This window comes from Muntiacus reevesi, chromosome 4 (assembly GCF_963930625.1).
Source record: "Muntiacus reevesi chromosome 4, mMunRee1.1, whole genome shotgun sequence".
Lineage (NCBI taxonomy): Eukaryota > Metazoa > Chordata > Mammalia > Artiodactyla > Cervidae > Muntiacus > Muntiacus reevesi.
In genome coordinates, this window is record NC_089252.1 from 107,156,736 (window position 1) to 107,184,463 (window position 27,728).

General features: G+C 48.8%; 2 protein-coding genes across 6 annotated transcripts in view; both read right to left on the reverse strand.

The window, feature by feature from the left end:
* The window catches only part of TEX264 (testis expressed 264, ER-phagy receptor), a 30,615-nt gene extending 28,475 nt beyond the window's left edge, over positions 1-2,140 (reverse strand). Inside the window, exons 1-2 of one of the 5 annotated variants that reach the window (XM_065933588.1) lie at positions 2,060-2,140; positions 1,011-1,084 (exon numbers count right to left, since the gene is read on the reverse strand). The gene's annotated coding sequence lies outside the window, so the exon portion shown is untranslated. Of the gene's footprint in view, positions 1-1,010; positions 1,085-1,201; positions 1,423-1,657; positions 1,781-2,059 lie in introns of those variants that run through there. The other 4 variants (XM_065933590.1, XM_065933591.1, XM_065933589.1 and 1 more) reach the window with 4 other exon arrangements.
* A 6,969-nt stretch (positions 2,141-9,109) lies between these two features.
* The window catches only part of RAD54L2 (RAD54 like 2), an 84,288-nt gene continuing 65,669 nt past the window's right edge, over positions 9,110-27,728 (reverse strand). Inside the window, exons 9-22 of the mRNA XM_065933593.1 lie at positions 27,434-27,630; positions 26,047-26,389; positions 25,151-25,328; positions 23,729-23,980; positions 23,395-23,513; positions 22,053-22,171; positions 19,987-20,086; positions 19,055-19,260; positions 18,476-18,648; positions 17,782-17,978; positions 15,260-15,459; positions 13,639-13,728; positions 11,948-12,040; positions 9,110-10,503 (exon numbers count right to left, since the gene is read on the reverse strand). Of these exons, the coding sequence (XP_065789665.1) occupies positions 9,509-10,503; positions 11,948-12,040; positions 13,639-13,728; positions 15,260-15,459; positions 17,782-17,978; positions 18,476-18,648; positions 19,055-19,260; positions 19,987-20,086; positions 22,053-22,171; positions 23,395-23,513; positions 23,729-23,980; positions 25,151-25,328; positions 26,047-26,389; positions 27,434-27,630 (3,262 nt within the window). The 3' untranslated portion in view covers positions 9,110-9,508. The remainder of the gene's footprint in view (positions 10,504-11,947; positions 12,041-13,638; positions 13,729-15,259; positions 15,460-17,781; positions 17,979-18,475; positions 18,649-19,054; positions 19,261-19,986; positions 20,087-22,052; positions 22,172-23,394; positions 23,514-23,728; positions 23,981-25,150; positions 25,329-26,046; positions 26,390-27,433; positions 27,631-27,728) is intronic.

Sequence of the window (27,728 nt, forward strand, 5' to 3'; positions counted from 1 at the left end):
GAAGATATCCAAGAGCAGGCTGACGGACACAGCCCGTAGGCTGGTGTATGAGCCATTCCAGACAGACTGCCCAGGCCTCCATGCAACTTGGGGCCAGAAGACTAACTCTCTTAAACAGCTTGACCTGCATCACCCAGGGTGGGGGCGGGGGGGTGTGGAACACACCACAGAGAAGACTACTTATATGGTTCAGGAGCAGAAAATCAACACTTCAGTTCTATGGAAAACTTAGCTGTATGGAATAATTTATTCCCTGTGGGTTCTGAGTCTCAAAACTTTTTTTCTGAAGAGCTGTCTTTGCAGTCAATTTGCACAGAGTGTTTGTCTCACAGACAGGGACAATAAACTTCTAAACCTTTGGCATCATGACCTTGCGTTGTATCACAATGGTCTTTTCACCCACCCTTGTTCCTACCCTACAGTTGCACTTTTGGATGCATTCTTTGTCTTCCTCAACTTGCCTTCACTTAGTTTCACACCTAATTTCTTTGATGATGATAAGGCACTGTCTAAATATTGAAACACAGCTACTTCATTAATCCTCAAAACCAGATGGGTATGGATCAGAAAACAAGTGGTTGGAGATTAAGAGATTTGACCAAAGTCACAAAGGTACTAAACAGAACTGCCTGGACAAAATGTAGGCAATGAGAATCCAGGTAGTCCGACTTCCCCACTTCCACTTCTCTCCTCCCTGGGAACAGGACTTCCAGAAAAGCCCAAGAATTTAATCTATGTTGGACATCTCTGAACCCAAGGCTCTTAGCTGGAAGCTCTCAGTATCTAAGTCTCCCACTTGTCTTGGGAGTGATCAGCCCTCTGGTCCTTGCTCTCTCTCCACACTTCCTCTCTCCTCAAAGGAGCTTAGTTCCTGGAACCCTTCTCTTCCTCTCACTTCCTAAACTGCTCAAAAGAGGCGGGGAATGTACCTGGGGACCCGCTGAGCTCTGGGCAGCACGGGAAGGAAGCAGGGCAAGAGAAAGGGAAGAAGAAGGGCTGGGGAAGCTCACCTCTAAAGCCAGGCTCACTTTAGCAACTCATGGCATCCAGCGCGGCAGGGGCCAAAGCTCCAAGTGCTCCAGGGCTGAGGGCAGAAAGAAAAGAACCACTAAGCCGGGCGCCCTTCCCTGACTGATCTCTTATCAGCGAACGCCCACAGGGGCCTCGACAAGAACTGTCCTCCCCACAAGATGTGGTGTACCTCCACCACGTTCTCAGACCCCTTAGGGAAATCAGAAGCCAGATTCCGCCTGAAAAATGTCAGCTCTTCACTAGACTTCTGGGCAAAAACCTCTGTACTTGGAGCGTCCTCTTCCTGGAGGGGTCCATCCACCGCGCCTGGCCCTAAGCCAACCCCTGCTGCTGACCCTGGGCAGGCTGTGACCCCTCTCGGTTTTTCTGGGAGGGCGGTCCCGCGCTGGCTTCCTGAGGCCGCTCACGTGCGCCGCGGCGGCTGGCCCGCCCTTAAAGGGCCAGCCACAGGCAAAACTTTCAGCGCCCGCCGGGCGCGGGAAGATTTGGGAATCAGAGGGGCCTGCGAGGGGAGGAGAGGCTGCCTCCACTCTGCAATCACGGCGTCCAGCCCCTGCTCCCCCTCGCCTCGCCTAGGTAACCAGCCCTTTCCTTTTCAGCCACGACCTCTAGGGGTCCCACGCACCTCTGCAACTTACAAGGAAGTTAAAGTTTGGAGCCACCGCTGTGTGGCGCGGCCTCAGGAGACAAGGGCGGAGTTTACGTGCGGCTCTGGTCCAGCTGTCGGACCCCGCCGCCCACCCCCACCCCTTCGCCCGCCCCGGAGTCCCTAGTCTCCAGGCGTGCCGTGCACCGGTGGCCGAGGCAGAGGGTGGCCCGAGATAGTAGAGTGGTCCAAGGTCGCGTTCGGGCCCTTGGATGCAGCCGGGACGAGCTGTGGGAGTGACGAGATGCAAACAGCGGTTGGGCCGGGGTCACGGTGGGGACGCGGGTGGCCCTGAGGTCGCGCCCAAGCGCACGGAGGTTCCAGGCCTCTGGCGCGTGTAGAGCCGCCCCGGCGAGGACACCTCCCAGACCTGGCCCTCACCTCAGCGGCCACCAGCCGCCGACGCCAATCCGCGCACGCGGCTTGGTCTTGGAGCCTGCGCGCGCCCGCCGCGCACGCTTGCTCCGCCCCCTCTCGCGGCAGGACGTGGCCGTGGCCGTGGGCGCGTGCGCGCGGGGCCCAAAGGGCGGGGGCCTGCCCCGCCCCGTGTCCATGGCAACAGACGTACGCCTGTACGGCGGAGCGGTCAGGGGCCAACGCCACCCTCTCTCTACCTTCCTGCCTCCCACAAGCTTCTGGGCTGCAGGTCGACGGTGACTTAGAAACAATCTCTTAACTTCTGGACTGTCGAGAGCGCCACGACAGGAGGGGGGAGTTGAGAGGCAGTCTGGGGTCCCAAACGGCTGCACGAGAGAGGATCCTTTGAAGAGATTGGGAAGTGCAGCGCGGCAGTACAACTCTGGCCTTGGTATCACCCTAGGTACTGTCACTTTGCCTCACTGAGGCTTCCCGACAGACCTGGGAACCAAGCAAGGCAGGGCCACTTGCTCGCATTTTACAGCTGAAGCTCAGGGAGGAAACGGGATCCCATCTCGGACAACGCAGATAGCAGCTACCTCCAACACTCAGCGTCTACCTCTCCCCTCCTCTATCCCCCCTTCCCCCCACCAACAGAGCACAGAGGTGATCATTCTTCCATCCAACATTTATTGGGCATCGCTTCCTGCTAGTACAGTTCTAGAGGCTGCGGATACTAAATGAACAAAATCAAGGCCTTGCCCTCCTGGAGCTCACCAGGGGGGCACTCCGCCTTCCGGGTTCCTCCTTCAGTACCCTAGAGGTGGATGGGGGAGGCCAGTCTGCCCTACTAAGTTATGTATTCTACACACCCACATACATACAGTGTGCGTGCTCAGTCGTGTGGTACTCTTTGCGACCCCATTGGACTGTAGCCCTCCAAGCTCCTCTGTCCACGGAATCTTCCTGGCAAGAATACTGGAGCCGGTTGCCATTTCCTACTCTAGGGGATTTTTCCCCACTCAAGGATTGAACCCGTTTCTCCTGCATTGGCAGGCGGATTCTTTACCACTGCACCAAACCCCAAGTCAACTGTAAGTTCCTTGAGGACAGCTTCAATCTTCAGCTGGTATTTTTGAGGAACTACAAAAACAACAAAGCATTCTTCCAGGGCCCCTAAGATAAAACCTCACCCTCCTGAGAGAACCAGTCCTGCGGTGGAGGGGATAGGGCAGGGGACAGCTCTGCTTATAAGCTTGTCTACATGACAGGCAGGGTCAAGAGCTACTTTGGTGCTCCTCACACAGAGGATTGGTTTGGGAAGTGAGTTAATTTTGGAGGGGATACCACTATACTAGCAAAGGGCAGACTGACACGGAGGCACTTGTAGCTGGTTTCTTTTCCTTCTATTTCACACTATTCTGTCCACTGGCAGGGAAGACTGAACCTCATCTACAGGGCTCTGGGCTAACCAGAATGGGTAGCTGACTTCTCAGAGGAGCTCGGGGCTGGACTGGCAGGATTGTGGCAGTTCTGGTCTACTGATGGATATTAGGCAGATGATCAAACCCTCTGGGTGCCCTGAGGCAAATGGGGACATGAAAGCATCTCCTGTGAGATCAGGAAGGGCGGGCTACTGCCTCAGACACAGACAGCCTCTGCATGGTCAGTTCTGCTTCTCAGAAGCTGATGAACTTCTCCCAGGAAACCATTGTCTGGAGAGGCTCTTTCATCTCGTCCTCTCTGTTCACTTCCTTTAGCGTGGTAGGGGAACTCCAGAGCCCATGTTAGAGTTCAGGATGTGTCTTAGGAGCCTCAGCGCCTCTGAGGTGAACAGAGTTAGCCTGTGACTGGGGCTGCAGGCCATCAGCCTACCAGGCTTCACTGCAGGCTGCTCTCAACAAAGCCAGCTCTGCCCTTGGTAGGATTCCCGCAAGGCCTCTCCTCGCCACCAGGAGACAGTAGTCCAGGCACTCTCCACTACCCCTGGTAGCATGTCTGAGCAGAACACATCACCTAGCCTCTGGGATCATCTCCCTCCCCCATGCTCCAGTCCGTCCTGTCTCCCAATGGCCTGTATTCTCTCAGAAGCCCAGACGTGGCCTTTGTCTCCTCTTGCCTTCCCTGTCCAAACGATTCCCACAGAGGCTCTTTAACGCTCCCTTAGTAAATTCCAGACACTGTTTCACCAAACAGGAAACAAAGCATAGACAACCCCCTCCTTCTTCTACCTCTTCAGGTTAGTTCTCTTCGAAACGGTGATTAGATCCTCTAATTCAGATGACAAATGGAGAATGCACATGCAATGTAAGATGCTCTCCAAACCCTGCCACCAGCCATCTCCCACCCTCTGAAGGCCAATCCCTGGCCACTCACAGGCTAGTTAGGGCTACCCCTGCAGGACTTGCCATGACTGAGGGACCAGATAGCCTCAAGCCACTCGGAGTCAGCTTTGCTATTTCCTCTAGAGCCAGGAAATGCAGTCTTCTTCAGGTGAGCTAAGGCAGAAAAAGTGTAGTGAACTCCACAGCATAAAAAGAGCCTGCCAGCCATCTGTTCCCACCCACAGAGGTGCTGTCTCGGCATCCACGCTGCTCTAAGTTATATCCCTTACACCATCACCCAGCCACAGAGCTGTTCAGACAATTCCTTGATTAAACAACACTGCCTTCTTCAGTTTACATTTTATTTTACAAAAAGAGAAATAAAGAAAACTGATAGGCAGTTATACTGACTTACAATTGTTCTGTTTGCTTTTTTTTAAAAAAGTGACATGAAACACAAGTAAAAATAAATACGTCATAGAAACAGCCAGTTGCCCAGTCTCTAGGGCAGGAGCACCTGCCCTGCTGAGAGAGGAGGGAAGCCCGTGATCACACCAGCAGCTGGAGCACTCAGCTACAGATGCTCCTCAAAGCCAGGCGCAGGTCCCAGGCCTCAGGGGGTGTCCTGAGGAAAGAAGACGGAAAACCAAAGCCAGGTGCCAGGTCCCTGGGGCCACCTCATCTCCCCCTGACTCCCCCTGGCAGCAGTGTGGCCTTAGTGGTTATCCATTGCGACCCCCTCAACCCACCCTGGACCCCCTTCCCCGACCCCTCTGGAGAGGGTACAGGAAAAACACAGTCAGGAAGGCTGAGGGGATTCTTCCGGTGAGTCCTCAGCCCACCCTGAGTAACACAACCAGATAAGTCAGTTTACACCCATGTGCACATAAGCACGTGTGCACACACACACACTCTGCCACACACACACACACACACACATATACACACACCTGGACTGAGCTCTCTTCCAGGGGAGGGCCCTAGGTTAGGTCACAGTATGAGGTCCCCTCTTCTGAATATTATCCCAATAGTGGTAACGGAGTACTCAAATCTCCCCCGGCCCCATCACTACAGCCTGTCTAGCTACCTCTCCCCAACACACTAGATGATGATAGCAAACAGACCTCTGAGAGAGGCAAGAAGACCAAGTCCCTGAAGCGCAGAGAAGTTGGATTCTGCCTGCTCAGCAAGTTCATTGTTAAGACTCGGGTATTCATAAAAGGACTAGAGCCAAGCCAGTGGCACAGAACACACGCGAAGGGGTCACAGTGGAATATACAGGGCAGAAGAGTCAGAAGGAGAGTCTGCAGGTGAGTGATTGGAGAGCATAACCTTCTCAGACAGACCACGAGGTGCAGATTTCTTTCTTGGGAACAGTCTGCCGAGGGCCAGAAAGTCTGCTAGGGATCTAAAGGTGGGAGGAGTTCTCTCAGGAGTTTTGGTGCAAGAAGAGTCACTGAGCTGGGTGCACAGGAGGCCACTGCTGAGAGAGGAGACACTGGGCTCCTATAGAATCACAGGGGACTGGGAAGCACAAGGAGGTTATGAACAGAAATACAGACACAGGAATGTAAACCCTCATCCCAAGGCATGAGGACCCAATTCAGAGCGATGCCAGGCATGCACAGATAAGATGCCTTGCTCTGACTGCTGTGGGAGTGACAGTCCCACCCAGACTGTTAAAAGCTTGGTTGAGTGTTTCAACCTATTAGCAAAATGTTACCCCAGCTACTTGCTTCATGTCCTGGAGTGGGAAATATTCATATTTAGTTGTGAATCACAAGTATATAGAGATTCTACACACTAGTTCCTAGGGAATAGAGTTCTAAGGACCAGAGATATCCTGAAGTCAGAAGATGCTTAAGACAGATGCTTGAGAAGCATAACTCGAGGCAGTGAGAACTCTGCAGATACCTAATTTGAAAATGATCTGGATCCAACATGGTTCACTTACTTTCTCACTTCAATGGCTAATCTGTCTCTGCTGAATTTTTATCTACAAAAACACTGAGACAGAAAATCAAACATTACTACAAGTGATAATTCTGAATCATTACATAGTACTATATCCCCTAGATTGAAGAGTTAGGCTAAATCAGACAGATGGGGCTTGAGGCCCTTGAAAACATTCTGTGGAAGACAGCAGTGAGGGAAGATGGCTAAACCTGATCTTCTGCCCTCCCTCTTACCATCCTTCTCTTACTCAAGCCAGCATGGTGGGTGGACATCACCACCAAGTTGTTTCTCATCAAAGAAGCAGTAAAACATCATTCTTAGGTTCTGAGACAGCTGCTTCCCTCACACATATGTTCATATTTGGTGTGCATGCAAGCCTGCCTACCTGCACACAGAGACAGCAGAAATGTCAGAGAAGTGTTTTCACGTTCATTTAAAAAAAAAAAAGGAAAACCATGGAACCAGAAGCACTCTAATTTTCCATGATCCTAGCCCTACTCTCTTATACACTATAAGCTGCACATATCAAAGAAAACCTTGTCTACCCAGGGCAGCCTCCCAAAACTATGGTCTTTCCTGAAGTGAAGCAAGACTCAGCCCCTAGAACCACTGGGAAGAGGGCAGGCTTGTAATGGCGCTGAGAACACCCGTTTGCTTCCCAGTACCTTCAAAAGCCCATCCCTCCAGGGACTGATTTCAGTTCCTCGCTGGGATAGTTTCTGGATTCTCAGAGCCTGCTGCTGTGATTTCCTAGAAGTGAACACAGAAATACCCCTCCCTCCCCAAACACATACGATCTCTGGGATCCCAGTGCTCTGGGGCCTTAGAGGCATCATTTGTAGCCCCGGTGGTGAGTGTTCCTCGCAGATCAGAGATTCAGGCTAGTGTACTCCCTCTGCACCAGCCTCAGCCGGAGAGCCCACTCCAACTCAGCCCCTTCACCATTCATTCTTGGGATGCATCCGAGAAAGCACTGTTGGAACTGCTGTTTTAAAATTATTAAAATAATTTGCATAGCTAAATTGTAGGTCTAAGGCTTCTATGAAGAGGAGAGTTAAGTGTCTGACAGGGCGCTTATGAAAACAGAGAAAGCAAGCTCCTTAAGTTCCACTTTTGGTGTAACTGAACAGTGCGCGCACACATACACACACACACACGCACACGCAACAGCCATCTCCTTGTCTCTTCTTGGGGATAATACCCCGGAGTGCGCTAAGAACCCCCCAACAATGGAAATGGGCTGCTCAGAAGAACTGCAGAAGCAGCTACTACTAGGGGCGGCCCCGCCAAGCTGCCTCCAGGGCTCAGAAGAGGCAGGCACGGCAGCTGCCCAGCCAGTGAGGAGGGACCGATGGGGAGGCGGTAAAGCTCTGAAGCCAGACAGGGCTTGTTTTCCCTAAAGAACTACCCAGCAAGGTCTCAGCAGTAGGGGCGGAAAAGCCAAAAGGAAGACAGTACTTATGCTTAAAAACTATATACCCCTCAGCCTCCAGCACTGGTGATAAAGGGAGACTCAGAATGACCGATGTGTTATGATGATTTAAGGCTTCTACAGAGGAAGGGCTCCTCCAAGTTCCTTCAAAGAGGATGGAGGTAGCAGACACCAGGGCCCACACTGATCACGATAGGCTGAGGAAGCCAAGACATTTTCTGACATGAGCTCAACTGTCTGTTCTGTCAACCCAGCAGCCACCTACACCCAGTTTCACTATTCAGCGTAGAGCCTGCCTCTAAGGTAATCCCAAGAGGATACAGCTCCGAATTTGGGGTCACTTACTTCCCAATTGCAAACTCCATGATCCTAAGTTTCAATCACCGTGTAATGAGTCGCATCATCACTAATACCCAGTCACAAGATTCCCCGAACTTCCTGAGAGGCCATTTGCTGAAAACATAGTTGCTTAGTGTAGAGCTTGATCAAGGCTAACTCTCTTTCCTTGGTCAATTCGCCATCTGCTGGGGATTTACTGACCAGCAGCTGTGGGGTCTGAGACATCTTAAACTTTCCCTTCCCAACATCTACCCTCCTTACCCTAACCTCCCCTCCCACCCACCCCTCCCCCAAAAAAAGAACCAAGACACATGAAAAGTCCAAATAATAAATAATTGCCCATAAGAAATAAATTAACACAGAGCTCTCTAATGGGGAAGGAAAGGAAAGGCCAAGAAAGGCCACCAGGACGGGCAGCTGGGGGCTCGGTTCCATCTTCGTGAAGAATGTCTTTTCTGGCCACAACTCCATGACCTCCCGCTCATACTCCGCAGTGCCTCTCCCTCCCAGCCTCGGCACACTGACAACTCTCACACGCCAGAAAGGGAGATCTTGCTCAGAGAAAGCTTCTGGGGAAAGAGAGATTGGTAATGCCCATTTTCTCTGATAATCTCCCCCCAGTCTTGAATCAAGTGTGGCTCTGATAACCGGGGACTTGGGTTAGCTGGGCCTGGTCTTCACCCAACTAGAAGGAAACTTGTGGTTCCCATGGCTCTTCTCCTGGGCTCACCCTGATGTTCATAGTAATAGTTGCCATGAACCACCATGCTCTGATTTCCATTTTATAAAAGATAAATTCATTTCTTAGTTTCCCCCTTAGTCCCTCCCTCCCTCCCTCCCCACCCACCTGCACCCCTGCTGTTACATACATGTAAGTACATATACACACACATACACACACACGTACACACGCACACACACCTGGTCTGCTTCTTTCCCATCCCCTAAAAAGACCCCACTCTGCATGGAATCTCAGTCTGCCCACCCTTGTTCTCTTTCCCTCCCTCCCTCCCCTCCCCTCTCCAGACCAAGCTAAGTCACCCAGTAAGGCAGCTCTCTCGGGAGAGAATGTTCCCAAAGACAGAAATGGGATGTGAGCGTCTACCCTCAGACGGGCAAGCAAGCAAGCAGACAGCATAAGCAAGGCAGGCAGGAAGAGAGGCAGGCTGCCCTGCCCCTCCATTCCTGTTTTAGGTCCCTGATTTCCCACTATTGCTGCTCTGTTGGAATTTTTTTTTTTTTTTTTGCCTCTTTTGTTAAAACAGCAACAGAGCCCTGCCACCTATGGTCAACCACCCTTCTATGTCCTCTTCCTTTCCCCTCTTGCCAAGGGCCCTATTCTCAGAAACCCCAGATTGCTGCCTTCCGTCTGGGTGGGTGACCTGCTGGGGGCCCCGAGTGAGGTGGAGAGGGGATCCCCAGCTATTTCCCAGTGACCTCTATTACATCATCGTCCTTATCCTCATCATCATTGGAGCTGAACCCCACCTCAGCAACCTCATGAGAGTCAAATGGAGGCACCTGGGACCGGAGGAGGCCACCGGCTGGGTAGCCTGCGTGTGGGGATATGTAGCCGGGGTAGACAGACATGCCCCGTGAAAGGTTGCTGGGCAAGACAGGGGAAGGAAAAGGCGCGAACATCCTTGGCTCGGACAGGAGTGGCTGTGAGAATGGGAGTGAGTAGCTGGGGAGTATCCCTGTTACAGAGGGGTTGAGCATGAAGGAGGGGTTGCTGGCAGTGACTGAGGTAGCCGTGGAAGAGGAACTGACGGGGCCTGCCGGCACCAGAGGGTCAGTAGTCACTGGGAACACCAGGCGGGCATCTGCCAGCAAATTGGACAGCTGGTAGTAGGAGGGGGTACTGCCCATGAACAGGGAGTTCTCCCCAGCCTGGGAGGTGAAGGGCGGGGTGAGGTTATGGTTTAAGGAGACGGGTGGCACGGCAAACCCGCCAGAAACTGGATACCCGTGTTCATACGGCTGCACGGGAGCTGGCAGATGGCCCTTCCTGGACCGCCGGCGGGCTGACTCCTGGGCAGCAGGTGGGGTGGCCAACTTGCGCTTGTGGCCCCGTAAGTCCAACACTGGGTGCCTGTCACCACAGGGCTGGCCGGTCACCAGGAGGGAACTATTGAGGCAATGACCCCCGTGTCGAGGCTCAGTCCCGAGGGCTGTCCCAGGAACAGCACTGCTGTCCACAAGTGGAGCCGGGGGGCCAGGCAGGGCGGCATTGGAGCTTGGGGAGCTCTGGCGGGACTCTCGGGCAGCAGCCACATCCGCGTACTGCTGGAGCTCGCTGATGATCTCCGGGCTGTCTGGAGAGACGGGCCGGGCCAGCCCCTCGGGGTCGGGGGCTTTAGGTGATGAGGCACTGTGTCTGCCATTGCTTGTAGACTCGAGAGAAGGCCCCTGGGAACCTGGGGACAAAATGCAGGTAACTGAGAACCAGAATGGCCAGGGAGGGATGGAGGGGATAAGACAAAAGTTCATTGTGGAAAAAACCCTGTGCTGTGGTTCTCAAAATTCAAATAGTTTCATGTGCAAACAACATCACTTAATCAACTTTTCCCAGTCACAAAGAAAGAAGTCTTTCGATCTAGGAAATAAGTCCATCCAAGTAAAGACTTGTAACCTCGCTGTACCTCAGTTCCCTGTAAAACTCCACCAAGGTGAATCCTATGAAATAGTGGATATGAAATGCCAGATCATGCTTTCAGTCAGACACTTTCTAGGGACAAAGATGGTCAGTGCCCATGATGGGAAAAAAAAGGAAAAGGAAGTTTAAAAAGCAGTCTATCCTGGTTAAAAACAAAACAAAATCCATGGCCATGAAAGATGACTGGTACAACTAAGAAATCTAAACCGGCAAGAGTGGTAGATAATATTACAGAATTGTTAAACTTTTTTTTAGTGTGATTATGGTGCTGTGATTAGGAGGAGTATACCTTAATCTCAGCAAATGTGTATTGAAATATTTAGGGGTGAAATGACATGATGTCTTCAACTTACAAATAGTTCAAATAATAGAAAAGGAGAGAAAGGAAAAAGTTTCTGAAAAAGCTATCAGCCACCAGATTGAGCTGCAGGGTACATGGGTACTTATGGTTCTGTTCTTCAACTTGTCTGGTGTCTTGACAATTTCCATGATAAAAGCTGAGAGCAAGAGCAGTCTCGTCTCACACCGCATGGTGGGAGGATAAGTGGGAGCCACTCCCCTAGCTAGAGGGGACTTTTGCAAGAGTTCCTAATGTTGTTCATGTGCTACACGTATACTCTTTGACCTGGCAATCCGATTTCTAGGAATTTTTCCTATAGATACACACATGTGACTGTGAACCAGAAGTGTAATGGAGGAGTACAACAACCTAAAGGTCCACAAACAGGGAACCCGGTAATGCACCGTGTTATACCCATCTAACTGCATCTTGTGTAAACCTTCACTGAGGAACATCTCAAGGAAGGATAAGGAACAAGCAATGAGATGCACCAGTGAATGAAGAAAAGAACAAACAGCATATTATAATAAGTGTAGCATTTGTTTTCAAAATACAAAGTTAGATACATATATAGTATGTAAATAACATATATTGTTTTAATATACACACATGTGCACATACATATCCCTGTACCATGTATATGTATACAGTATCTCTTGAGAAAAAAACAAAAAACAGGAATAAGCACTTCCAGGAAGGAGCAACAGATGGCTGGGAGTATAAGGGAAGACAAACTTCTCCCTTTACTCCTTTTGGAAATCTTTGAATTGTGAACCACGTATACATTATCTATTCAAAAAATAGTTAACAAAACAAACCTGTCAAAAATGCCACGTAGGTCAATGGAAAGTAGAAGCCACTATACCTGAGGCAGCCATCCGACCATCTTCAGGGGCCTTTGGTTTGCCAGTTGCCCGGACAGCAAAGATTCGCCCATCGCTGGTACGGATGTATGTCCCTAAGGAGAAGCATGAGGAAGACCATGAGGAGCAGATATGCAATACAGCCAGCCCTGGGAACTCCAGGCTTAGCCACTGTGGGCTCAGAAAGAGCTATGAAAGTGGTTTCACACTCTCTCTCAAAATCCCTTAAGTGAGGAGTTGGATGACTGAGCTGTGGACCCAATATTACTCATTTACTCCACAAACACTGACTGTGTGACTAACATACACCAGACACTGTTCCAGACACTGAAGTATACAAGACCGAAAAGGGCCCTGTCTCATGGAGCTCGACTCTGGACGGGGAGAAACAGTTATACTAGAAAATATCAGGAAAGGGTAAATGCAATGAAGGAAATTAACTGGGTGCTGTGAAAGATAGTAAGTTGGCTCCCTCTGTTCTGGCCCAGGTCCTCCGGTCTAGGTCCTCCTCTTGATTGGGGAGGAAGCAGCCTCTCTGCCTCAATAAAAGCCCTCCCTTGGTAGGAATAAATCAAGATGGGCATTCTATTCCCACGCGGCACTAGTCAACCTTCCCTTGGTCTTGGGCATGTCTTCTGATCTAGTTCTTGGTGCCAGGGCTGCCTCTTGGCCAGAGGTCAGCAAATTTTTTTCTTAAAGCATCAGTTGGTATATATTTTTGGCTTTGTGAGCCAAAAGGGCTCTGTTGCAACTACTCAACTCGGCTGCTAAAGCATGGCAGCCGGGCATGGCGGTGCTCTAAAGACCTTTATGGACACTGATACGTGAATTTCATATACTTTACATGTCACATTGCCAAGACATCCATTTCGAAGACATCCATCTTGGATAACAAACTGCCAGTTGCAGGCACAGCACTAGCTAAACTACAAGATAAGGCACCTGGCTGCTCTCACCCTTGAAAAGTTCCTTATTAGAAAGCCTGGGGTAACCTAGGTAAGTAATCCTTGAATGATTCTCACCTTTCCCTTCCCACACACCAATTCCCACTCTTAAGTTTTAAATTCACCAATAAAGAGTGAACCTGTGAAACCCTAGCCACTTTTGGACCCTAATAAGACAGAGACCCAAGTCCACACACTGACTCTCTACTACCACCTTCCTGTGTGGCCCTGGAGTATGCTGTGTGCCCTAGAGGACCTGTGAGTAATAAGCCTTGCGTTTCCAAAGTTGCCTGATGGTTGTTGCTGAGGTGCATCCTGCCGATGCACAAGGGTTGCTCCAGTCACAACACTGGCTCTGAGGAAAGGCATGTGGGGATGGCCACAAGTAGTAGAGGACCGGACGGCTGGCTCAGGTATTCCTAGCCGATACTATCGACAGGTTGAGACCAACACAGAACAATGTGTCTATCCAGACCCACTCTGAGAGTCTCCATAAAGAAGATGGCAAAATACAGGAAGGCAGGGACCACAATCCCTTTCTTTTAAGCCACTGACAGCTATCCTTTGAGCCCACCCCAAAGTGGCTAAGCTCCTAGAAATGTCATTTTCTCAGGTTTCCCCCACACTCCCCCACTCTTATAGGATGACTCCTATCCCTGCTCCAGCTCAAGCCATATGTCCTGATTCTGCTGGCCAGCCCACCACTCTCAACCAAAGAGAGGGGAGAGGCTCCTCAGGCAGGTGCTCACCTTTCGTCCCACGGATGATGTGGATGCTCTCGCCAGCATTAATTCTTGCCTGTACGTCTGTGGAGCTGTTGAGCCCAGGAATAACAATATCTAGTGAAGACACAGACCTCAGATTTAGATTACATGGGGCCTGACTGAAGAAGGGGGAGAAAAGGCCAAGTTCACATCCACCCCCCGATCCTCAAGGGTTTTCCTAAAGCATCCCAGTGGAGCAGAGGTCAGAACCAAGGAAGGGGAAGCAAGCAGGGCTGCTCGCAACTGCCTCAACAAAGAATACTTGAAAACAAAACACTTTTCAGAAACCTGATCGTCCTTCTCATCAATTTTCCTTGCTTTAATTTAAAAATCATAGAGTTTTTGGTTTAGAAAGTTTCAGTTAAAAAAAAAAGTTTCCGTTCAAATGGTTATTTCTATTTTCTTTATCCTCCCTAAGCAATTTGCATGTATCTGCTCCTATCACTTTAGGCTCCAAGAGGCCACACATCTTCCTTGCTGATATTACTCCTCACCTAACTAAAGAATGAAGAGTATTTTCAAGAATCAGCAGAAAAAAAAAAAAGAATCAGCAGAGACGTAGGATTATGAGAGGCTGTCTCTCTCTTTTTTTTTTGGCCGTGCCACATGGCATGTGGGATCTTAGTACCCCAACCAGGGATTAAACCGGTACCCACTACAGTACAAGCACAGAGTCTTAATCACTGGACCACTCAGGAAGTCCCAAGAGGCTCTATCTTTGTTTTTAATTCGTTTCAAAAGAAGTTTTTTTAAACTATGAATATCTTTTAATTTTCACACTAAAAAAACCCAATTAAGATATTTTCATTAAAATGAATTGTCATGAACATTTCTAGATAACAAGATGAAAAACAACATCATGAGGTGCTTTCCTTCCCAACTATTCTGAACCACAGAATCAACTGTGGGGATGAATGCGCTGCCCACCTCTGACTGCTGGCCCCTCATGCTCGATCCACATTAAACTTACAAAGAACAAAACAAGGTCTTTAACTAAGGACGTTGAGAGCTGTCCTTCATACCCAGCTGACCTGACAAGTCGGGCAGGACTCAACACACTGACACCTCACTCTGAAGACCAACCCTATGTCCAGTGACATTCCCACAATCTCTAGTGTTCGTGTCCATCCCACCCACCACATTCAATAAAACCCAGTTCTGTGTTGCTACTGTTAAGATATTTTATCAGAATAAATATTCTTCATGATTAGGGACTGCTGCCTTCTCTACTTCTACTTAGAGTGCCAACGTAGTATTGCCTAGAATGCAGACATTGTTTAATCAATATTTCCTGAATGAACAGAGGGATTCCCTGGTGGCTCAGATGGTAAAGAGTCTGCCTGCAATGTGGGAGACCTGTGTTCCATCTCTGGGTTGGGATGATCCACTAGAGAAGAAAATGGCAACCCACTCCAGTATTCTTGCCTGCAAAGTCCCATGGATGAAGGAGCCTGGCAGGCTACAGTCCATGGGGTTGCAAAGAGTCAGAAACAACTGAGCGACTTCACTTTCTTGGAATTTTCTCATAGCTCAGTACGTAAAGAATCTGAACAAAGGAATTTTAAAAGGGACAGCACCCCTCGAAGAGAACTCAGGAGCTCCCAACCTGTTGTGGTGACCACCTTCTGCACAAGGACTCCTGCACGCTGCAGGTAGTTGATCGGGAAGTTCATAGCTGGGTTTGTGCTGGAGGCAGAGCTTACACTGCCTCCCAGCGGGACATGCCGTGGCATCATGGGGATCGGGGTGGACTGTACGGGACGAACACTGGCCACAGGCTTCTCATCACTCTTCAGGGTTGGCTGCCTAGGAGAGAAAGACAAGCACACTAAGAGTTTGGCAAAACAGCCCTTACTTACCTTTCTGCAAGACTGCGGAGCCTCTCCAGACTTCCCCATGCTATAGCCAGAGAGCTGCTGACAGAAGGATCAAAAGAAGCCGCAGGGTATGGTCAATTAAAAAGGAGACTAGAGACAGAGCAGAGACAGACACAGCGAGGGATAAAGCCTCTCGGTGTCTAAGAAGAATCAGATGTCAGTGGAATAATGTCTTTTTGGAAATGTGAGGTGACATCTGCTCCTCTAGAATTGGGACTGCCTGTCTACATACATCAGGAATTTGTCCTTAGAAGTCAGGAAGAGGCAAAGAGTCATGGTGGGGGATGAGGGGCACACGGGTGCATGGTGCATGCTAACTTCAAGACAAATGGGGACAAATGGGTGGAATTTTCCCACTCACCAAGAAAAAAAGGCCACATGACATCACATGTGCTGGTGACCTTGAGACCATCTGTCCAACATTAACCACCATTACCCTCTGAATCCTCAAGTTTCGGTACGTAAGGCAGACACCTCTCTCCTCTGCATTACTTTTCAATGGACTTCTGGGGCCAGTCCCCAAATGGCCCTATAGTCACAGCCACCACAAAAGCAGAAGCAGGCCAAACACTGCGCACAGAAGTCACGCTTCTAAGTGGCACATGGCTACGGCCAGCCTGAGCCCTGGCTGTGCATCTCTTACCACCAACACGCCAAAACGCATTCCTCATTCTTACCTTCCTTTCAGCTGGATGTTGGTACCTTGAGGAAGCTACTCATTTAAGGGTTCTGAAATTAAGTCCCTGTCTCTGAGCTTTCTAAAGTATGTGGTCTTTAGTTCTGGGAAAGAGACCCTCTGGGACTGGTATACGTTCTTCCTCATCTGACTGAAAACTGGCACATGAAAGAACAAACTTTTATGCCACACTGCGGCTGGAGCAGGCCTGCGGGAGTACTCAGTCACTGCTCTCAGGCTGCCTCTGGGCAACCCCTGGGGCCCTGTGGATGCCGAGATAGGCCAGAGAGCACAGCAACCTCACCGGGGTCTGGGGCCCAACTCAGATATCAGCAGGACTCAGGAATCTAGCCCAAGGCCAAGGCTATTCTACAGAGGCTAAGGCTAGGCATTTGGGTGGGAAGGCCCCCTCACATGTACCCAGATGGAATAAGGAATCAGCAGGATCAAATGCTGTGAGAGGCTGATGCCCTTCCCAGGGCCACAGTTGGGCTAGAAAAGGAGCTGACATCTCCTTACCCCAGCCCATTTGTCACACCTTGCCTGCATATGGTTTTTCTCACACTGGGTTCAGACTTAGTCCATTCCTGTGGTTACAAGGAAAAGCCCAGAAAAGAGAAAGAAAAGGGGTAGAGGACAAGAGAGGAGAATGTGAGCGGGCAACAGTATCTTGAAAAATGACACAGAAATAAAGTCTGAAGTCTTGGAAAAGATAGTAGTTTTCTACTCTGAAGCATCTTACACATAAAAATTAGCAAATTTAATCACCTAAGTTTAGTCATATAAAATCTTACATGGCTTCATTCAGTTCCTTTAGAAGCTCATTTGGCAAGCTTTTTTTTTTTTTAACATGGAACATTCAAAAGAAAAAATTCTAAAATCTATCCCTCTTAAAATAATTACTAGTATCTTTAACTCAAGATAATCAAACAATGTAAAAATGCAAACCAAGCAAGTAGGAAGCTGATGTGATAAAAAGGCTATAAAGTACTCTGTCTTCTACTAAGAAGGGAAAAAAAAAAAGTACTGATAACTATTCTATAATTTCCTACAAAGAGCCTCTGTCCCCACTTAGCAATTGGCTTCCATGCTGTTCCTATCCTTAATAGTTTTGGAAACTGTACTCAAGAAAAATATCTTTTTGCTCAGGAATAAGGCACAGACACAGAATGAGATCCCATTAAGAGCACTGGAATTCCTTGAGTACGACTCAAGACCCATAGAAGACCTGGCCTTCACTCTTGAACTTCAGTGCGAAATGAGGGGTAGGACCAAGGCGCTGCAGATAGAAGGTGGCTGTGTGGGAGGCCTGGGAGTCTGTGTTAGGGGAAGCTGTGCCTCCCTGGGGGGCCAGAAGGACTCCTGAGTCACAGAACCAGCAGCTCACTCTTTCAGCCAGAACCACTTAAAACACCGGGGCTGCAGACTGCTTCAGCACCTCATCCAAGAGCAGAATCTGTCCGTTCAAGGCAGCCTAAGAGCAAGTTGTAGGCCTCCTTTTATTTACAAAAGGAACCAGTTGAGAGGTCTGGGCCTGGCCCAGCAGCAGACCTTCCTCCCTTTTCAGTGACTCACCAGTTTCTCTGACTGAAGGCGGGGATGCTGGTCAGGCTCTGGTCGCTGGCCGGGTAATACTGTGCATATGATGGGCGGGTATAGGGGACCGATGTACGTTTGTCCTCCTCGTAGCTCTTCTTTGCTGCTTTTTTCTCAGCCTTGGTCAGCTTGTGATCCTTTCGGTTAAGGAGCAATGACTCATGCTCAAAAGGCTCCTGGGGACACAGGAGGATGTTAATTTAATTACCAGTCTTTGTACCAATATGAATGATATACAAAAAGCCTTACTTTGAAACCAAGAAAGAGCTGGCTGTCTACAGTACTTAGCAGAGTGCCTGTTCTCAGACTCACAGGCACTTTTACTCTTTCTGTCAAAAGCATAAATTCTCAACTCTAACCTGGCACCAGCTTTAGACAACCTACGTCTGCCTTGAAAAGAAGGGGAGGGTTCAGAGAATCACCAGACTACATTTTCAGAACTTCTTTCGGCTAGGAAAACTCACCATGGCCAAATTATCCTCATGGCTGAGTTCACACTGCTAGGATGAGACAAGGATAGGATAGGTGATGGGGAGAGGGGAGGGGGACTGTCTGGGGCAAGGAAAAGAACCAGCTGAATTAATCTGCACAAAATAAAATTCTGGATGAAGGAACCAGACAAGCCTCCCTCAGCGGAGAGTGCAGTACTGGGACACGTGCACCAGGGTCCCACCTTGGTGATGAGGTGAGGGTATTTCAGACAGGCAAGTTGTAGGACTGGCTCCTTGATCCCCTTAATGTTCAAGGATGTTTGGGGAGCCGGCTCCTTCTCCACAAAGTGCAGTAGGTTCTCCACCTCCTTTCGAGTAAAGTTCAGCATTGGATTGAGATCATCCACCACCCGATCTAGAAGGGAAAAGGGAGAAGACATAGAGGAAGTCAGTTCTCGGCAAAGGAGACCACAAAAGCACTGCTCCAAAGACTGGCAGAGAGAAGAGACGTGGTGGGTGGCATAACTGTCACTAATATCTAAAACACCACAGGCCACCCCATACCTAAAAGTCAAAGAGCAGGTCTGAGACCCTCATGAAACAGAAATATCTTAAGAGATATCTGCATAACCAGGCTCAGCTCTTATCATTAAATCCATCTTCAACAATTTGAGCTAACTGTCCTCATAAGCAATTATTTGCATCAGAAATAGAAAGCCTGCTTGTGTTTCCTCATCCTGCCCCTCTCCTCCCCTCCTTGGATACAATTAGAATGGTAGTCTGTATAAATGTGCCTCTTCAGAGCCTGAAAGATGGCCCACCTGACATGCCCTGCTTCGAAATCTGACGGTCATAGATCTTCTTTTCGAGGGTGAAATCAGCCACAAGGCGATAGATGTGACAGGGCTTTTTCTGGCCGTAACGGTATACCCGACACACAGCCTGAGCATCATGGCAAGGGTTCCAGGAAGCGTCGAACACCACCACTCGGTTGGCACCGATCAGATTCACACCCAAACACCCAGCCCTTTAAAACACAAGCCAATAATCACAGAAAGTGATTAAAGACAGTTCTCAGATAGGTTTTACCCCCTGTGACTCCTACCTGAATATCATCCTCTTTATCCTAAGCAGAACATATTAGAGGATTCTGCTGAAGAACAGTACCTTCCTCAGGCACTGAAACGGTGCCCTGAAAGTCCAACACAGAAGTACCTACCAGCTCAGAAAGAAAATTCACTCTCCCACCCTTCTGTGATGAGTGAGGAGTGATGTTACTGAGTCAGGGGAAGTGTCTGTGTACCAATGTTTCTGATGTGTTTGGTCTAACACTTTGGGAGAATGACTGGTTTATATCCTATCAAGGGCATTCTGATGCAGAAGGCAGCACAGCCTTCAAGCTGCTTGGCATGAGACAAATAATGCCATCAGTCTTTTATAGTTACATTCCACTTTGTACTTATTAAAGCACTTTCACATTCATCACATCATCTAAGCCTCAGAACAGTCCTGAGAGAAAAGGTAATTATGACCACTGTGAATGAAAGTCTCAGAGAAATTCATGACACTATCACTATTGCCCTTTGAACAAAATTTCCTTTGAGGCCCCCCTCCTCTCACCTCAAAAACAAGTCACAAATCTGAGATCTCTATCTCTTCTGACAGAACTTGGATAAGCCTTTGGGGTTCAGGCCCGTGTGGCCAAATGCCCTGAATGCAGCCCTCTGACTTCCCCATTTCAGGATCCACTCACCTTGTGGAGAGAAGGAACAGCCAGGTGGTGAGGTTGCTGGGATCATTGAACTGATTAATGAGTCGCTCCCTCTCAAATGCAGGGGTGCTACCATCTAGCCCTAGGACAGAAGGAAACAAACAAGAAATGGACAGATGAGGACAGGGATACACAGAAAAATCAATGGGCAAATGGATTTTTAAAACAAAACAAGATAAACAAACACTACAGTGCTCAGATTCCATGCCCTGGACATTCCATGGGCACCTACCATGAGACTCAGGCATCTATAAACTGTGTCTCTCCCTTTAGTACCTTGGGTCAAATCTAAGGCCAAGGTTCCTAGATTTCAGAGTGCATAAGAATCACCCTAGTTAAGGAAGCCTGGTAAGAATTGGTTTAAGGTAACTGCTCTGCCTCAGTCCTGTGAGTGAGTACAAAAGGACCAAGGGTTTTATGTTTTGATAAGGAAGGATGATGTTCCTTCGCCAGGCAGGAATCCACAGTTAATAAACTCCTAAGGCTAAGGAGTTGCTTGAAGGAGACATTATAAAAAACAAAAACCAGATGATCTGAAGCAATGGGATGGGACACTGGAATGAAAGGAGGGACGCTCACAAGGAAGAGAAAAGGTAGGCTTCAGTTAAGAAACAGGAATAAGGGAGAAGGGGTTACATTTGTCACTTGGAGGAAAGCAGAGAGGCGGCAAAGCTAAGGGCATGAAATACTACATGGAGAACTGAATTACTACTGATGTAGAAGCCTGATATTAACTGCCTGGTATTAGAGGCTCCCTCAGTCAACACCTCAACCTGGCTTTCAACCTGACTTCCCACAATTTCCAAGCGCAGGTCAGCAATGATTCATCATGGGACAAGCCTACAATCAACACATGGATCTAGCCTGGCTGGAGTCTCCTCACCATCCCCTGACCCTCCATTTCTCTCAATCTTTCCTTTAGGCCAGGGCTTCTCAACAAAACGGATTTCCCTACCCTGCTCCCCAACAGGGAACATCTGGCAATGTCTAGAGAAGTTGGGGTGTTATAAGTGCATGGATGCTACTGCCATCTAGTGAGAGGAAATAGGAGATGCTGCTAACACTCCACAATGCCAAAGGCAGGCCTCTGTAACAAAGGACATTGACATTGAAGTCGCTCTGTCGCGTCCGACTCTTTGAGACCCCATGGACTGTAGCCTACCAGGCTCCTCCGTCCATGGAATTTTCCAGGCAAGAGTACTGGAGTGGGTTGCCATTTCCTTCTCCAGGAGACCTTCCCGACCCAGGGATCGAACCCGGGTCTCCCGCATTGTAGGCAGACGCTTTACCGTCTGAGCCACCACTGGCCCAAATGTCAATATCTGGTCAGTAAGTGCCCGAAGTCAGTAATTTTCAACTTTTCTTTACCACCCCATTAAGGAGCCTTTAAACATTTTTTTTCCCAATCACCATGCCCTCCATTAAAGTTTCATACCACAGATATACTGTATACTATATATAATTAACTCATTATATGCATATTTATGTTTTATAATTCTAAAAGTTTCCATTTTTTTGTCCCCTCGTGACCCAATTTTCACCCTGTTAGGGACACCTTCTCCCCCATTGAGAATACATGATCTAGGCTTGTGTTCACTGTTCTCGTGTGGCCTAGGATGATCTTTAGGCCACAGCAGCTCTGTATATTCAACTTCTCTCCATCTTTGCAAGTCGAGTGCAAGTTCCACCTCCTCCAGGAAGCCTTCTCCAAGCATCCTCACCATGTCGATTCTGTCCACTGTAGAACTCCGGTGAAGGCAGTTGTCAGTGTTACCTTAAATCTGTTCTTGCATGCCAGGGTGATGGCAGGGCATCCGCCTTCAACATCTCTGCCCTCCTCGTCGTACCTGGCCTAAGCTGCCCAGCCTAGTGCAGTGCCTCATACACGGCAGCTTGCTTTTAGTATCTCTCTGCTCCCTAGATAAATCACAGATCTTCCTGTGCATGTGATGGAGAATGGAGGAAGGAGGAGGAGAGAGGAGACAAGGAGAAGAAACCCTTAGGCAGACCTTGTCAAGGCTCTGCAAACAAAGCAGCAATGAACTCACGGAAGTAGCTGACGTTTCGAACCCACTTCTGTACTCCTTGGCCCTCAGCACCAGGTAGACAGGGTACTTCTCGCTTCCCTAGGAACTCCTCGATTAGAGCCAAGGTGGAAAGGCTCTGGCTGAAAGGGACACATTTGGTTCAGAAGGTTCCCAAACCCGAGGGAATCTTGTTCCCCAGTAGGCTCCCCTCTGAGAGTGAGAGCTCATGCATCCAACTACCCACAAACAATCACCCTAGCTCATGAGGGAGAACAATCATCCACACACTTATCACCACCACCCCACCAAAAAATTCTCTAACCTATTACTTCCTTGATGGAAAAAATCCTGAGATTTAGCTTGGTGCGGAGTAACACATAGCATCAGCATTAAAAACCAACACTGTATGAATATACATGAGATCTAATTATAGGCCACAGGCAATATTAGGATTTTACTAAGGAGACAGATCATTTAGCTGTTTCCAAGGTAAGCAGAAAGCCAGACCATAAAAGCAGCGGGACACTAGGCTTTCCCAAACTTAGAATCCCTGCTTTCTTGTCAGAGTATGTCACACATGGGAACCCCCACTCTGAGACTCCTAAGCCAGGCTCCTGCCACTTAGCTTTCACTGGAGCATCATCTAGTTGGAACAAAGGAGAAGCAATCTACTTTACACCTTTTCTCTGAGAAGTGAGGCCTTGATGGGACTCAGAGCTCTCTCAAAACTGGGAATAAATAACACCATTTATTTGGCCTTATATACAAAGCTTTAAAAAAAGGTAGGGGGAGGCTGGGGATATAGAAGCAGATTTGACCAAAGGTCAGCAAATGTTTTCTGTAAAGGCCCAAAAGGTAAATATTTTTAGGCTTCATAGGCTATACACAGTCTGTGCTACATATGTTTCTTTTTTTTAGTTTTTAAATTTTTAATTAAAAAAATTTATTTTGCTACACTGTGCAGCTCCTATGATCTCAGTTCCTCAACCAGGATCGAACGTGTGACCCCTGCAGTGGAAGAAGAAAGTCCTAACACTGGACCACCAGGGAAGTCTCTGCATATGCTTCTTGAAAAAAAAAACACACAAAAAAATTCTTTTGAAATGTAAAAACTAGCTCTCAAGCTATACAAAAACAGGCCAGATTTGGCCTGGGTCACAATTTGAAGGATTAGACCCTGATCTCCAACATGGTAACCTAAGGCCTCAAGTTGTTCTCTGCAGAGAGACTGCATTGGATAAAAAAAGAAACTCTGAGAAACAAAGTACAAGCAGCCCTGGCTGCAGAGACATGGACAGTTTCAGGCTACAGGGGCTGCGTCAGTCTTTACCAAAGACACACACTAGGGAATTTCTTTTCCTACCTGAACACAAGGATCTTGTCTCCAAGCTTCACACTTTCCTCAATCAGGTGGAAAAGCAGTACCATCTTGGGAGAGTTCTCCAAGACACCAGTTTGGTAATTAGTCAAAAGGTCCTTGGCCTATAGGAGAGGAAATGAGGCAGCTTGGAGCAGGCCGTAGCCAGACTACTAGAAATACAATTCTCACCCTCAAAGGCAGTAGTAGCTAACGGGCAACCTGAATGGGTCCCTGCATAGACCTTAGCGGACAGTACACTGTGCATGCCCTACCCTCTCCCCATGAAGGCTCTCTGCCATCCCCTTACAGCAGAGGTTTATGAATCTGCCTGACTCACCCATTCATATGTGACAATGTTGTTGCCTCGCTCCTGGAAAGGGTTGAAGCCGACCCCTTGGAGGAACTTGCTGTTGGTTGCCTCTCCCATTGAGGAGGCCAGGGCGCTGTCCTCCACCTTGCCTTTTGTTCCCTGTGACGGGCAGCGGGCACTAGTTCCCGCTGAACCAAGCTCTTCCACGTCCAGGTCTTGCTCATTGGCCAGGTTCTCCTTCTGAAGGGCTTCATACAGCACGTCAGGGTGATTCCAGATCTGAGGTTCAAGTTAAAGGGGAGGTAGCACAGGGCAGAGAACAATCTAAGGGTGTCCCACAGAGCCTGGCAATAGGCACTTGCCCACACACACCTCCCACAGCACCCACTGTCACACCCCCAATTACAGGCTCCCCAATCCCATCACAGTCAAAGAGCATGCACATTTTCACTAACCAACTCTGATTTCCATGATACATGAATGGGACAACTCACACCAGGAGGCATGCCAGTATGTTTGGTACATGACCAAAAAGGCTGTCATTCGTATTTAAACAAGAACATTCCTGTTTCACCATGTGGTTACAGTCAACTACTGTATGAAACTATGAAACAAGACCAATCTCTCCTATGAAAAAATGTTTCTAACTTAAGATGATGATCAACTATAAATCATTTCAGGGACATTCTTGGCAGGAACTGAGAATTCCTGAGGAAAGGGGTTTATGTTTGGGGGTGTGTGAGACGGGTACACCAGCAACCAAAGCATCCTCACAGACCATGTCTGCTTTAGCTTCCTGGCCCTGATCTAGCAAATATTTTGAAAGTCATCTGTCCCCAGACATACACCTTCAGCTGACTTATTAGAGCAGTGGGAATAATATTCAATGAGGTTAGTTGAGAGCTGTCAAAGAAACAGATCCCTTGTGAGGCAACTGAGAGCATCTAGCCAGGTCAAAGACAAGCTAGGGTTTGCCAGCCTGTTCACAAGGCCCAGTGCTAAAGATATTTAGGCTTTGCTGTCCCCAAACCATCTCAAGAATTATCAGAATGAAATAGATCTCAACCTGATTAAACACAGAATCAAATGGAAGGTATACCTAATAACGTGCGTGTCTAAGCTATACATTTCTTGAATCCTGATTATGCTAGCAGTCAAAAACTCTGTCCCACAATGTTCCTCCAATCACTCCATGTCTCAGTTGAAAAAAAATCAGTGAGAAAGGGAGTGATTTCTCGAGTTTGGGGTAAGAAGCTGTGCAGCTGCAGAACTGCAAGGGGCACCATTTACATTATAGTCTACGAGTGGCACTCCGGGGAACTGCTGTGCCTCAGAGCCCTCAGTGCAGTGGACTTCTTCCTGTATCAAGGATTCCCAGCAGGCATGACTCCCTTGGGACCATGAGCATCCTTAGTCTGTATCTTAGTATTCCCTGAGGCCTCAACACACCTTGCAGCACACACAGAAAGCCTTGAGAGGGTTCAGCCCCAGCCAGCCGCTGCTACCACAGTCCCGGAAGCGGTCCATGAACTGTGTGTACAAATCTCGCTGAATCTGAGAGAGCCGCACCAGGATCACATTTTCTTCCTTGGCGGGGAGGTGAATCTTCAGCACAGTGTGGCCCCTCCTGCAAAGGTACAGAGCAGAATTGACAAGGCAGTGTGGCCAGGAGGTGTCAGTGCAGGATAACAACAGAATCCTGCACTGGCGCCACACATCCTTCTTTAGGACCTCAGCATTCACAACAGCCTTGTAATAATGAGGACTGGCTCAGCAACCAGCAGCAAGAAACTTATTTTGAGGATAAAAACTAAAGCAAAGAGGCAGAGTGACCTGTCCCGGGTGACTGAATGAGAGACGGAGACTCGGGGAACTCCAGGTTCTTAACCTGATCTAGGGCTGCTTCTCTAGGCTTTCTCCACACACACCGTCTTCACACAGAAAAGCAAGGGAATGCTTCAGGCTGACCAAACCTTCATCTTCCAAGATGCTGAAACTGGTGAGGTGTTTCCCCTGAAAATCATTTTACTCTTTCACTCAAGTCCTTGGCATGATAGCTGTCTCTTACTTTTCTCAGCAGCTAAGGCAGATATCCCTAGTAACTTCACAGATTAACTTCTGAGAGATGCATTTCTGGGCCAGACTTTCAGAGACTGAACTACTGGATATCCACCATCTATTACCTGCTCAGGAAAAGCTACTCAGTAAAAGCAGAGGTTTACTACTGCCCTAGGAGCAAGGGGTCCTCCCACCATAACCACCTTCCCCCTTGAGGAAAGCCTTGAGGGGGGGGGTCTGTTCCACCAGGACTCTCCAGAGATTGGGAAAATCCGAGGATGGCTCACCTCTGCACGAAGCCCTCCAGGAGGCTGTGCAGGACGTGGCTCCGGTAGCGCATGAGGCGGACGTCCTGAGGTGTGCTGTCAATACACTGTCCGTTCAGGATGGGGCGCTCAAACATGTTGCTGAACTCCTGCCGGGTGCCGAGGAAGTCAGGGCGCACGAAGTCCACCATGCACCAGTACTCGATGAGGTTGTTCTGCAGGGGGTACCCGGTCAGCACCACCCGGCGGCGGGAGCGAATGTTCTTCAGGGCCTGGGAGGTGCTGGCCTGGCAGTTTTTGATGCGGTGTCCTTCGTCACAGATCACCACATCGGGGCCAGGGCGGCATAAGGCCTTCTCAAACTCTAGGGAGGGAAGAGGATCCGGAGTAAGAGGGTGAGAGGGCTTGCTCTTAATCAAGAATATGAGAAGGAGGGGTGCACCCTGGAGGAGACAGAAGAAATGAAGGAAGCAGGAAAGCAAGAGTCAGCCCCCAGTGGTGAAAGGGAGCCGGCCATTCCAGTTCCTATGCATCTGGTGTGACACATGACCCTGGCCTACTGACTCTTGTAGTAAATATCCCTTTTCCCTCTTTCCTTTCCTTATTTTCTTTTCGCTTCAGGCTAAGAATAAAACTGAGTTGCATTTCTAGGGCTTAGACCAATTAGGGGGCAGATGGCATGACTTTCAGAGTACTAGTCTAAAGGGTTAAAAATGCATATGGATGATTCTGATAGGAATAACCCAGACACTTCCATAGGCTCTCATCACTGTCTTGGCGCCACCTGAGAGCTGGCTGGTGGGAGTAACTAAACGACAAGGTCTTCTTGGAGTTCCCTGCCACTCATTGCTAAATGTCAAAGTCAGCCACAGAAGCAAACAGAGAAAACAGTATCTCATAGATGAAGAGATCTATGAAACGAAACAGCCTCTGAACCTTAAAAATACATTTTTTCCCCCAAATAGGCCAAGGCCCCTCAAACAAATGAAGAGAGCTAGAACTATGAGAAGAATGGCTTTCACCAAAAAGAAAACTGTGATAAATTCACACAAACAATACTACTACTACTCTATGTATTAGTAATTTAAATATATGTCTTAATGCTGTCTCAGAACATTCTGGGAACCGGTAAAGGGAGCAGCTGCTCTTCGAATTGTTCTGTGAAGACATAGGGGAGTCTTGCCCAAGCCAGTCTGTGGCCTGGCTGACACAGAATTCCACTGTCTGCAGAGAAAGCAGGACCTTCCAAGAGCCACTGGCCAGAGCCAGTCCTACCTCAGGGACCAGGATTTCTGGTTCATGACCACACGACTCATCAGTAATGCTTCCCATGTGATTAGGTACTAGAGCAGACACTACTTCTTTTCCCCAAGTCACCCCCTAGAATATCCCCAGAGAGGCTACCCACCTCTTCGAAACTCCTGCTGTCGGTCTTCCTCATCCAGATCAATGATGACCGGGTGAGAACGTTTCTTGGCTTTCTTCGGTCTACCTGTGGCAAAGGATTTCTTCAGGGTGAGGAGCCTGTACATTTCGTACCCCATCAGCAGCACCCCTCCCTCTGACACCCAATCAGCCATCACTTTAGCACGAGCTGCCATTGTCCTGCAAGAGTGAACAGAAAGAACACATTATTGCTTCCCCGGCTCTGCAGGAAGAACTCCTCACAGTCAAAGCTGTGCTGACGTACAGTCAGAAGTCCT